Source organism: Aotus nancymaae, unplaced genomic scaffold (assembly GCF_030222135.1).
Source record: "Aotus nancymaae isolate 86718 unplaced genomic scaffold, 86718_ANA_hifiasm-v0.15.2.pri h1tg000020l, whole genome shotgun sequence".
Taxonomy (NCBI): Eukaryota; Metazoa; Chordata; class Mammalia; order Primates; family Aotidae; genus Aotus; species Aotus nancymaae.
Genome location: NW_026988432.1, coordinates 19,348,414 through 19,361,801, shown reverse-complemented (window position 1 = coordinate 19,361,801; position 13,388 = coordinate 19,348,414). Strand labels below are relative to the sequence as shown.

General features: G+C 41.8%; 1 protein-coding gene across 9 annotated transcripts in view; it reads left to right on the top strand.

Annotated features, from left to right (window-relative positions):
• NEDD4L (NEDD4 like E3 ubiquitin protein ligase) overlaps positions 1-13,388 on the top strand; it is a 354,125-nt gene that overhangs the window by 300,799 nt on the left and 39,938 nt on the right. For 8 of the 9 annotated variants that reach the window (XM_064379091.1, XM_064379092.1, XM_021672041.2 and 5 more), the window contains 3 exons: positions 156-353; positions 6,953-7,030; positions 8,370-8,424. In XM_064379091.1, the coding sequence (XP_064235161.1) occupies positions 156-353; positions 6,953-7,030; positions 8,370-8,424 (331 nt within the window). The remainder of the gene's footprint in view (positions 1-155; positions 354-6,952; positions 7,031-8,369; positions 8,425-13,388) is intronic. The other variant, XM_064379096.1, reaches the window with a different exon arrangement.

Genomic DNA, 13,388 nt, shown 5'->3' with positions numbered 1-13,388 from the left:
TTGATTTAAAAGTAAATGAATGACGGAAAACAGGTTTTGGGGGATCTTCCCTCTTGTCTGTCTCCAAAGAGGAGCCTTCTGCAGTACCCTGGTACATTTTGGCACATTGGAATCGCATGTGCTAAAGAGTTCTAATGCTCATTGTTATTCTTTAGGGTGCCAAGGACTCACCCGTACGTCGGGCTGTGAAAGACACCCTTTCCAACCCACAGTCCCCACAGCCATCACCTTACAACTCCCCTAAACCACAACACAAAGTCACACAGAGCTTCTTGCCACCCGGCTGGGAAATGAGGATAGCGCCAAACGGCCGGCCCTTCTTCATTGATCATAACACAAAGACTACAACCTGGGTAAGGCTGCTGCTTTTATTCGGCTCCGTTTTCGTCGTCTAGTCTGGCATTACTTTCTTTATTTCATTACTTCATGTTTGTAGTTCTTGCAGAGGAATTGGATTGACTGTAAAGGGTGTCTCTAGACGGTATCCTCAGCCTGCACCTGGGCCCTGCACGGATGGGAGGGTGGGAGCGGGGGGGCACAGGCTGGTACCTGTCTTTGCTATTGGTGCTGGGACCGCCGTTTCTCCTGGGAAGCTCTGGTTTAGACAGTCGGCCATATTGGGTGGAAAGGTGCTGCTCTGTGCTGTTAAGATTTTGTTATCATTCCATCCCGTCTCACAAAATAATCTCATTAGGAGTTATAATCATTTTCAAATAATTTTTTCTTTTGTTAGTTTTTTTTTTTTTGCACTTTTATTGGCATTACTCACCTTCTTTTGATTTGTCACTTTAGTTTTTACTATTCACATCAGCTCAGTATTCACACATCTGTGCTACATTTTCATGTCTTTAATCCTGGGGTAGGGGATGTACTGAGTGACTGTGGTTATAAATCTGATAGCTCCTTTTTGTGATCATTTTGTCAGAATTGATTTTTCTTAGCATGCAGCTCTTTCATGTGCTCCTGAATTGTACGAAAGAAAGGATCTGTACATTGTATTATCTTGAGCAAAATGACATTAATCAAAGGTGAATAAGCATATCTTTGTATTTCTCCATCAGTTCTTTATTTCTTTAGCTCAATCAGCAGGTGACTTTTTCAGTGTAGTATATCGTTCTTTTAAAAGTCAGTTGGTATTTTCTGCTATATAATCTCTATACCTGTAATGAAACTGAAATTGGTTCCCTTATTTCTGGCTATTTTTGATGCTGCAGATGGTTTTTCTTCCTGTCTGTTATATTCCCATCTAATTGTCTGGCTAGAGTTAACTCAGAGTTTAACTTGGTCCTACTGTTATCTGTGCTGCTTGCTCAGAACCGCTGTTATGGGAACGCTGGTTGAGTTTTGGTGATTGGCACTGTCCCTAGCTCTTTGGTCTTGGATCAACAATGGACATACACCCTAAATTCCCATTTCTAGTGATGGACATTAAGTGTGTCCATTAGCTAGATCAGGAACAAGCCCTGACCAAAGGGATTTGGGCTGTCATTTTATGCCCTGCCCATTGTGTGGTATCAGTTCAGTCCAGCAGGTCTAGAGGGTGTGCTCCTAGAATCCTTTGGATCATGGGACATTGTGTCTTCAAGGACATTCTTGGCATTTGGGGCAGGGACATTTGTGCCTTCAGTTTCAGGCCACTTAACCTTGGCTCCTGCCACCAGGCACTAATGGTCACCATTACCCCCACCCCAACATAGCGACGACCAAAAATGCCCTACACATTTCAAAACAGCCCTAAGTGAGAACCACTCTACGAGCTCTTTCTATTTTGAAGTAAGGAGTGGCCTGCCAAGAGAATTTCTCATTTAGATCTGGTAACGTTCGTTTGGTAAACTGATAACTGCTTCTAAGGCATATAATAACATGTAGGTTCATTTGACTTACCTCTTAGTCTGAAGATAATGTTACAGATTTGCAGGCAAGACAAGAGGAAGAGACTGGCAGCTCTTTGGAAAATACAGTCATGGAGATTGGTTTTTAATCTTTTCTCTTATTACCATGGAACCCCGGGCTGTCCTGCCAGTGTTCTCATTTACTATAGCACTGCTGTAATTTCAAGTCCTTAGCCAGAAACGGGCTCCAGAAATAAGGGCTAATGAATATAAAAGTAGATGGATTAGTGTAAGGAGCCACTGTGGCTTGCCAACATAAGCTATGATTTTAGTAATTTCAACTAGCTTAGTAATCGAATCCCCTAACCTTTCACAGCCTTTCAACAGCAGTGTAATTACTGTTGGGCAGATTGTATTTTAAATTAAACAGCACTCACTTTATTTATTGCCTGCATCGTTGCTGAATGAAACCCATTTTTAATTTCCAGTTGTCCCTTTTTACCCATACTTGTTATTGACTAATTTACTGATTTAAAATTATAATCTGTTAGAACAACATTTTATTGCTGCTAACAGTATGGAAAGTCCTCAAGGTAACAACTGGAAATTCCACAAGTTACTCCCCTTCTAAGCGAACTCAGATGTGCTGACACAGCTGCCTTACACTTCTAAACAAAGGCCTAGGCAGGATTCTCCCTGCAGAAGCCACACCCTAAATTGACTGTTCATTTTGACAAAAGATGGAGGGACGGAGGGAAGCGTGAAGATAATTTGCAGCTTAAAAATCTGTTTTGAGTTGGTTTGGGGGTTTGCTTTGCTTTTTTATTTTTGAAAGAGGAAGTAAACAAATGAGAGAACAGCATAGCTATTCTTAGATTTGAATATTAGAATAGAAAAAGGACAAAAACTGATAGGACAGGTTGAGAATGATGAAAATAACACTCCTTCCTCCATCAGCCTGGGCACTATTGATTCTTAGACCAACCAGAAGCCTGAAAAGGACATTTCCCCTCTGTACATTGGGAAATTTAAAAATTTTATTGAAATATGTCATAAAACATGACCTTACACACACAGATATTGAAGGCAGTCTACCATCAGTCTATTTGGTTCAAGTTTGGCTTCATTCTTCTTTTATTATTACTTTTGAGACGAATTCTCACTCTCGTCCAGGCTGGAGTACAGCAGCACGGTCTCAGCTCACTGCAACCTTTGTCTCCCAGGTTCAAGCGGTTCTCTTGCCTCAACCTCCTGAGTAGCTGGGATTACAAGTACACGCCACCCACCCCGCTAATTTTTGTGCATTTTTTAGTAGAGATGGGGTTTCACCATGTTGGCCAGGCTGGTCTCAAACTCCTGACCTCAAGTGGTCCTCCTTCCTTGGCCTCCCAAAGTGCTGGGATTACTGTGACAGGCCAAGTTTAGCCTCATTCAAACAGAGATTGGCTTTGTTCCCCACCTGGTTCAGGCCTTTGAGGGAGCGCATGTAGGAGGCCAGGGGCTTGGGAGGGATGTGCCGAGGAGGGCATCCAGCTAAGGGAGCAGCTCGGAGCATGTGTATACAGGTTGAGTATCCCTAGTTTAAAAATTCAAAATCCAGGATCCAAAGTCTGAAACTTTGTGAGCACAAACATGACACTCAGGCAATAAATGCTCATCAGAGCATTTCAGATTCTCAGGTTAGGGATGGTGAACCAGTAAGTATAACCGCAAGTATTTTGAAATTCAAAGCCCGTCTGGTCCCAAGCATTTTGAGTGAGGGATGCTCAACCCATATTAGTGTATTTATGCCTTTCACAGGATGAAGCAGGGGCTTATTTTTGTAGCAATATTACACCCTAGTTAAGTTGCAGGTTCATTTTCCATCCAAGTTCAAACTAATAAAACTCATTTTACCCTAGGCATGGTTGCTGGTCTCTTCTAAGATGGAAAAAATAAAGAAAAAAGGCACATCTGTTTTTTTTTTAATCTCTGTATTTTATATATTTTGAATTATGAAAGCCTTTTTTGAAAAGATACCATTCTTCACATACTGTTTAAAAACACTTTCAGGTGCAGTGGCTCATGCCGGTAATCCCAACACTTTGGGAGGCCAAGGCGTGCGGATCACAAGGTCAGGAGATCGAGACCATCTGGCTAACATAGTGAAACCCCATCTCCACTAAAAATACAAAAATTAGCCAGGCATAGTGGCACATGCCTGTAGTCTCAGCTATTCAGTTGGCTGAGGCAGGAGAATTGCCAGGAGGGCGGGGGTTGCAGTGAGCCAAGGTCACATCACTGCACTCCAGCCTGGGCAACAGAGTGAGACTGTCTCAAAAAACAAAAACAAAACACTTGAACACTTTCAACTTGATTGAGGGAAGCAATTTTATATTACACATAAAAGAGTTCCCTTATGACACCGAAGAAAGGAAGAAACAGCCAACTATACTTTATGCACTGGATCTTTTATTTTCATATCATCAGAGACCTCATTAGTATTCCAGCTGCTCATCAGCCCTGAAGTTGTCCATAGCTAATAGAGAGCCTTGACTGCCACTTCACGTGCTCTGTCAATTAAGGAGAGATGCCTGCCTCCTCGAGTGGCTCAGTAGGAATGGGGGTTCAAGAGTGACCACTAGCCTTAGCCCTAGGAGCTTATTCATGGCAGCTGCTTCCATTATTTTTATTATTGTTGATATAATAAAATAACATTATAAACCTCAAGGCCTCTGGCCCTCACAGTCTATGAAGTCTGGGTTTCCACGCAAGGCCACTCAGTAGACCTTTGAAATTGAGTTGGTTTTATACTTCATGCTCTGCCCCTCACTGCCTCCGCCCCCGACACTTTCCTCTAATTTCAGCTTCTTCCTCCCCACTTCTACCCCTTTAAATCACCAGCGTTTTACCAATGGGGCTGATTGTCTTTCACGATAGCCTACGTGTGATTCCAAGGCATGGCTGGCCTTGTGTGTGGCCTCCAGAAACCCTGCCCTCTTTCGTGTAATAGCAGTCCTAGGCTCTCTCTAAACCTGGCGTGCTCATGGGCTACGTGGAAACGCAAGGATCCCCTGCTGGTTGTGGCCTTGCCTGGTCCAGATCAGAGTTAGCATTGAGTGGTAATTCAGTGCTTTCACTTTTTCCTCTGTCTGGAGTTAACCCGTCACAAATGCTTACCAGATTACCAGCTTCTTGGACCTTCTCAATCCTAAATCTGCTTAGCATATTTGTTTATATTCTGTGTATGTCAGCATACTACAGAATACTGTCATTATTTTGTGCCTCTGCTTAACCTGTTAAAATATATATTGGGTTCAGGGTCAGTATTCATCACCAACTGCTAACATGATTTCTTTCTTCATTTAAAAATTTGCCTAGCTAACAAGAAGCAAAGGTCAATTTTTGTTGTTCATGGTCTTTTTTGATTCTTGTCAATTCCCAAGATCTACGATTATGATTCAGTGATACTGTGACTTAGATGCTTGACTTGGGAAGCAGAAAAATCAGTAATTTGACAGCAGCAAAGGCTCTATTATAAAATTGAGTGAAGCTCATGTCAAATGTCTTAACAGTTTAGTCTTTTTAATCTTAAGCTTATTTGGTTGACAATGTGTTTTTCTGAGTTTTATCATTTATTTTCTAATCTTTTGAGTGTAAAGATTCTCCTTTTCTTTTCTTTTTTTTGGAGGCAGGACTCGCTGCATCATCCAGGCTGGAGTGCAATGATGCAATCACAGCTTAGAGCTCACTGCAGCCTTGACTTCCTGGCTCAGGTGATCCTCCCACCTCAACTTTTCAGGTAGCTGGGGCAGGTGTGCACCACCACACTCAGCTAATTTTTTGTGTTTTTTGCCAAGATAGGGTTTTGCTGTGTTGCCCAGGATGGTCTCAAACTCCTGGGCTCAAGCAATCCTGCCTTGGCCTCCTAAAGTGCTGAGATTGCAAGTGTGAGCCACTGCATCTGGCCTTACACTGCAATTTTTTTTTTTTTTTTTGAGTTGGAGTCTCACTCTGTTGCCCAGTCTCGAGTTCAGTGGCATGGTCTTGGCTCACTTCAGCCTCCATTTTCTGGGTTCAAGCAATTCTCCTACCCCAGCCTCCTGAGTAGCTGAGACTACAGGCATACACCACCACACCTGGCTAATTTTTGTGTTTTTAGTAGGAACATAATTTTACTATGTTGGCCAGGCTGGTCTCGAACTCCTGACCTCAAGTGATTTGCCTACCTCAGCCTCCCAAAGTGCTGGGATCACAGGAGTGAGCCACCACACCTGGCCTACACTGCATTTTAACTGGGTCTACATAAGTGAGAGTCAGCCCCTGGGCTCTGGGTCATAACCTTTGGGCAACTTTTTGTTCTCTGTGAAACTGCATTTACTCATCTAAAGAAACAGAGACCATGTACCCAACCTCCTAACAAGGTCTGTTGCAAGATCATACATCTGACCATGCCTTGGAACTCATGAAGCCTGCCCCAGGATGTCAGGCTTTTGTTGATTCTCTGTGGTATCTTACAAAGCCTATGCATTAAGAAAAAATTTTTGTAAACTTTTAAATATTAATTTGCAGAACTTGGTCAAGAATCTCAAAAAAGTGATATCGTAGCTTTGTGACTTTGTCTGATGAAGGCGACTCCCCCTGGAGTAGCCACATGACTTCACAGACCAGATTCACATTATCTGCCAAGTTCAGGAAGGAGCAGAAGGGAACACAAGTGCCCCTTGTGTTCACAACGCACTCCCCTCCCCAGGAGCTTGGGACCCATAGAGAGATTTAGAAACCATTGTTCCCACTCCCTCTTTCTGCATTCTCTGGCACCCTCCATTCTGGTTTCCCTAGTAACATCACTGCCGGGACTCTCTTCCCCTTCTTCTCAAGGGCTCAGGGAAATGGTTAACCTTTCATGTAAATATTCTTACTCTCCTCTTTCCATCAATCACAAGAAGGAAGAGTACAGTCTATGCTGAGAGACGGTCAGCTGGGCTTCCTGTACGAAGCAGAGAGATGGGACCCATCTCATGCTCCAGGCATGGGCAGTCTGGTTGCTTTGAAACATACACCTCAAGAGGAAAAGTACCGAGTAACTGCACATAGATACTTCCACTTAACGTCTACTGTCTTTCACATTTTTCTTGCAGGAAGATCCACGTTTGAAATTTCCGGTACATATGCGGTCAAAGACATCTTTAAATCCCAATGACCTTGGCCCCCTTCCTGTGAGTACACTGGAGACACATGGAATGGTCTGAAAATGTTTGTTCAATTATCCACTCAATGTTGATGCGGTGGCCCTGTGGGCCTTCTCTTTCTCCAGGCTTCATGGCTCTCATTGGTTTGTGTTTCTTAATAGAATTAGGTGTTTAGCTGAATTGTAATTGTACATTGTAGTTCATATGATACCCAGTACTTGTGAAAGAGGTTTCTGAATTACTAGCCTCTAGTTGAAGATAGACCTTGTATACAGGATGTTCAAGAGACATTCTCTGCAGGTGACAGTTTAAGTGACACTCATTTATTTTGTAACTTAGCAACCACTGAGTTCCAGCCATATTGCTGATTAAGTCATCAGAACAAAGTAGTGAAAACAGTATGAGAGGAGTAGGTCTAATAAATCATAGAAAGTTTCTATAAGTCATTTAACCTGCAGATTTTTTGTTTTTTTCTCCCTTGTTGGTGACAATTCAGTAGGAGTTGAGCTACATACTTAAAATTGGGTTTTGAATGAAACCTTCACATACATCCTCCTTGACATCTCACTCTCAATTTAAAAAAGCCGTGGGGGATGTCAGGGCAGTGGTTGGACTCCGAGGCTATTTTTAAATGGGAGTTTTTGTTGTTGTTTTCCAAGTGTAAGAATCTTTTTGTTGCCTAATATATTAGGGCAGCATTTGAGCATTATTCATTAGGTTATACAGCTATGCCACACCAAATCTGTTTGGTTCCTGGGTTCACCAGAGAGTGAATTTAGAAAATGAAAGAAAGCATTTTTCCGGAATCTCTTGGATTCCTGAGGTTCAGATAGCAAATAGGGATAGTTCAGATAAGGAGGTCATACCAGCTTTATCTTAAAAAACTTACCCAAATCTATTTAGTTCCTGAGTTGGATAAGCAAAAGTTTGTGGCAGGTAATACCTGTATTGGATCATCAACTACCTAGATAACTCAAATACAGTAACTGTGTCTGACATTTTTCTATTAACCCCCTCTTCCCTTCCTTTAGTACTCAGTATTTATTTAATTCAGTGAGCTACTCAACTTCAAGCCCCACTGTTCACGGAATGCTGCAGTTACCCATTGAAGCTTTTGAGCTAGCAGCCTATTTCCTGTTCTTCATACAGTCAGCACATCTGAGACTTGAGCATGTGATAAAGCGTGTTGCTAGACATTGTCAAGAGTTAACTTGAAATGTTCGTATTTAGTTCATTCTCAATGCAAAAATGTACCGTAGCAGAAAAGAGTACAAAGGTGTCCTGTAGTTTTTAAATTTTGCCTTTGATTTTGGAACTCCTAGCTAATGTTTGTATTTTCTCTCTCCCTTCCTTCCCTGGGTACTAGCCTGGCTGGGAAGAAAGAATTCACTTGGATGGCCGAACGTTTTATATTGATCATAGTAAGTAGGCAGTGGTATGGACACACAGGAGTTACGGGTTCGAGGGAAGGGAGTCATTCAAACGTTATAGTGAAAGCTTTGTCATTTTACTCTTTATCTAGGCAGCCAGGTGTTATGTGGAGAAAATGATACCAGAGAATCAGTGCCTTCATACGGTACTGTGCATTCACCCCAAGTTTGCTTAAAGTAGCCCATCAAGCTTTCACCCAATCTGATCTTGTGACCTATTAACATTTTTTTTTTTTAATTTTTAAACCACATTTTGGTTGATCCCTTGACTTTTGCACATTTAATAAATACACTCTGGTAATAGAAAATAAGATTAGAAATGATTATTTAGTCAAAAATGTGTGAACAATGCTTGAAGCAGCATGTAAGTTTTTTAAACGCTGCCTTCAAAGGTCCTTTGGCAGGATGCCTGCTCTGACCTTATTTTCTATTCACAGCATGTTTCCTTGCACCCACGACACTAATATACATGTATTTTCTGGAAATCGTAGTATATTTGCTATAGATATTTGCTCCAGCTCCTATGAATAAATGTGTGATTTCTCATTCCAACTAAAAGTTCAACTAATAAAAGTTTGCTTTTTAGCCAGTGGGATTTTTTCTTTCTCATTCTTTTTGGAGGTGACATGTTCTTCATGGAATCGTATTTCCATGTCCCTTAAAGTTTCTGAAAAAGCATATTAAAAAGAAACCTTCAAATAGATGTAGAGTTCAAACCATGCATGCAATTTGGCAGTATCTTGGTCTTTGCTTTTATTTGGTTCATGAATAGAAAGTCTCACCAGGTTTCCCTGGCTTCACAATTTCATAACTAAACAAAAACACACTGATGAGCCACTTGCTGAGAAGTCTGGCTACGAGTAATCCTCCCACATATAGGACTGGTCACTATCTCATAGGCACAGTACATTTTTCAGATGTAACTTTGAGGCCGAGTACATTGTGAACAGAATTTCACATTCAGGCCTGGGGGTTGAGGGCTTATTATAAATGGAATTAAGCATGAGTACCAGCAGTTTACAATTCAGTTGAAAGTACAAGTCCTAGGTGTATTTAGAGGGGTGGGCTCCCCTTTGTTTAAACCAGATATTTCAAGGTGCAGAGACTTCGTTTTTGTCTGTTATCAAAAAATGTGCTGATTTGCCTACTTTCCAGAATTTCATAGTAAGCATAAAGTATTTTTCCTGCCATAAATGCCTTCACATATGTGTATAGCTTACTTTTTTCCTTAATATACTATTTATTTATTATTTTACTCTTAAGACAATCTACTAAAATGAGAGAGAGATCACACCTCTTTTTCCCATGAAAAACAAAATAATAGTTTCCAGCTTGGTGCATTGGCTCACACCTATTAATCCTAGCACTTTGGGAGGCCGAAGTGGAAGGACCACTTGAGGTCAGGAGTCGAGACCAGACTGGCCAACATGATGAAACCCTGTCTCTACTAAAAATACAAGTAAAAATTAGCTGGGTATGGTGGCACGTACCTGTAATCGCAGCTACTCAGACGGCTGAGGCAGGAGAATCACTTCAACCTGGGAGATGGACGTTGCGGTGAGACAAGATCACACCACTGCACTCCAGCCCAGGTGACAGAAGAGACTCTGTCTCAAAAAAAGAAAAAAAAAGTTTCCTTTATACTATGCATCACAATTGCAGTTTTCAGGCAGGCATGAATAATAATCATTTTACTAAAACAAGATCTTTACTGGTAACACTCTTGGTCTGTGACGCATAGAGTGCATTGCACACAATATTGTGACGGTGTTCTGGCTGGAGAGCTGATGCTTAGGTCAACCTAAAAAGAATGTCGTGAATGTGTTTAGTATACTGCAAGGAGCCAAAAACAGAAAAACGTGATTACAAAGCACTATCCTAGCATACGTTAAAATAGTAAAAATCACCAACTATTTCACTAGTGGTGTCACAGACCTAGTATAATATATAGCAGATGCTTGATAAATGGTGACTTGAAATCAGGGTCATGGAGGGTCAGTGGTGGAGCTCTTAGGAAGTTGCTGTCTTTGATCAGAAAGTGGAGTAAACTCACTTGAGGAGCAGCAGACACCTCCCCTCCAGTCCCCCACATGCGCTAGTCTGAGGCTGGCCCAATTCCGGCTTACTGGAAGGTGGAAGAGAGTGACTACCTGCTAGATGCCTGGGTTCTTCCTTACTCCTGATCAGTTCTGCAGTTACTCCAGCACTCTGCTCAAGCATTTGCTCATTTCACTTGCCTAGGACAGCACCCCCGAGGCTCCGTGTATGCTCTATACAGAGCCTAATGCAACTAAGCTGTGCCAGTATGATATTTGTGGCCATTAACTTGAAGATTAAAATTTCTTTTGCCTTTGCACAACCATATTGAAAGACTCTGTTAAAGAGATAATAGCATAAATTAGGTGACCAAAAACCATTTAAGGAAAGGATTTGTTTACGAGAGCCTCCTTTGCTGTTCGTGCTACATTTCTGCCATTTCTCCATAATTCATCAAGGTGCACTCAGTGGAAAGCTGTAGAGCAGCACGCAGCAACGAAACAGTTCAAGTCATTTGCCTTGCCACAAAATTTAGTCTGTGAGAACTGCAGAATATCTTTTGAAGAGGCTTTATCAGGCTGACGCATATATTCTAAATGTGTTGAATTACTTGGAAGATAACATTTAAGAATGTCCTTTCTATCAGAATAAAGCCTCTTTTTCTAAGCAATTTTCTAGCAAAACTCAACATCTGATTTTGCTGTCATAATGCCTGTAGGACAGCAACCAGGTTATGCCTGCATATGCCACATTGCTGTGAACGCCATAATCTTGTAAATTGCTTAGAGTCATCCTGTCTTCCAGCATAGCTGGCACGTGTGGTCCACATGGAATGACAGACGAGACGATGATATCTACTTGTCTTTGAATAATTATTTCTGCTTCCTATGTTTTTCGTGAGAAGTGATAGATTTTCAAGATTAACAATACTCAGCCATCTTAAAGATTTAATTTCAAAACCAATGACTGATCAAAACTAATGTCTTTAGACTCCTTGATTCCTTTGGTTGCTGTCTATGGAATAGCTCCTGGCTCTCGGAGGTTAAGGGAAGGTCTTGAACTAAATCTCTACATTTTGTAGGAATGATTTCATTCTTCTTAAAGACCAGGCATGCCTAGCAGCTGAGTAATTGGCCACAGGTATCCTATCTACAACATTAGAAGAGAAAATTGAATTCATAAAGTCCTATTTTAGTCTTTCCTGTCGACAGTCTTACTAGACCTGTTCATAGTGGCTAAATTGAGTTTCTCATCCTTCCACTTTCTTCTTCTCCTTGGATAATGGCTACCATACTTTCATACATTGACCATACTTCGCTGCAGAATTCTTTATCGTCACCATGTGGAAACTTGTGTTGTTCCAAAAGCTTGGGCTGTTTTAAAGGGTTTTTGTTTACACCATCAGTTTCATTCAGTCATTTTTTAAAATAATGTGTTGAGTTCCTGATACCTGCTGAAACTGGTCTTAAGTGGTAGAGAGGAGGTTGCAAAGATAAATGACACACATTCCCTGTCCTCGAGGAGCTTAGGTCCAGTGTGAAGTACCAGGAGATAGTTCATGTGTTAGAAGAGTGAATCAATTGTTACACAGAAATGAAAGAGGCAAGACCTGCATCTGCTTGAGGGGGTGGTTGGGCACGGGGGCGGGGGAACTGCAAGAGGCCCTGAGGGAATGGGTTACTTTTCAGATGGATGACAAACACTGAGTGGGACCGAGGCAGGCAACCCCCAGGAAGAGTGATCCTAGGAAGCATGGAGAGGTGTGAATATGTGCAGATGCTGCCACATTCAGAGAAACGCAGCATTGCCCCAAACAGCTAGTGTGCCATAGGGCCCAGCGTGGCGCACAGGCCAAGCCATAGGGAATCTGCCAGGTGTGGGGACTTGGGCTTAAGCTACAGGCAGTGGGGAGCTCCCAGGGGATTTTCCAGAGGGGAGGGATGGGGTCAAAATGGTTCTTTAGAGAGATCCTTTTGGCAGAGCTGTAGAGAACATCTTGAACCAGGGGAATTGAGACAATTCCCAGTGAAGTCCAGAGAACAACAGTTCAGGGAAAAAAATAAAAAGCTCTCTAGCAAGAAACTTACCAGGGAGAGAGAGGGATGGTCCGGGACCACCAGAGTGAGTGACGTGGCCAGGTTCCTGGTTGGGACAGTAAGTGGATTGTGATGCTGCACATTGGAAGGCAAGGTCACATTACCAGTTTTGGTGTTGGGTGATCATAGGTTTGGTTTTGGTAGAGTTGAGCTGAAGTTCTTACGGGAAACCCAGGTGCAGATGTCCAAGATGGAGCTTGACGTTCAGGTCTGCTCTGAGGACTTGTGAATCCTCATGAATCAGCAGTTGTTAATGTATTTTCTGCTTTGATGACAATCTCCACTGATAGGTTATAATCCAAGTTGGTGTTTTAAGGCACAGTTTTTACTCGCCATATTCCATTTCCTTTATTTGGTTTTCTTTTCTCTTGTTTTCCATCACAATAGCAACTTTTACTTTCCAAAGTCTTCTGTGAAAGGTAAGGGACCCAAAAATGCCTTTTGCTTCCAACAAGATCTTCTCAAATAGTTGAGATTTTTCATGTAAATTTTCCGCCAGCATGAAAACAAAAGATTCTACAATCATCACTTCCTTTGGTAGCTTTTTTTTTTTTTTGCTTTCCTCTACTTTTATTAAAATAATAATAAGACTCTTTAAAATTCCTAATATGATCATTAAAACAGAATTCACTAATTATTCTTATCAACCTACTTACAGTGTCTACAGAAAATAAACAGAATCAATATTCTTTTTTTCCCTCCCAGAGACAGGGTCTTGCTCTGCAGATCAGGCTGGAGCATAGTAGCACAATTATAGCTCACTGCAGCCTCCCCTGGGCTCAAGCAATCCTCCTGCCTCAGCCTCCTGGTTAGCTAGGACTA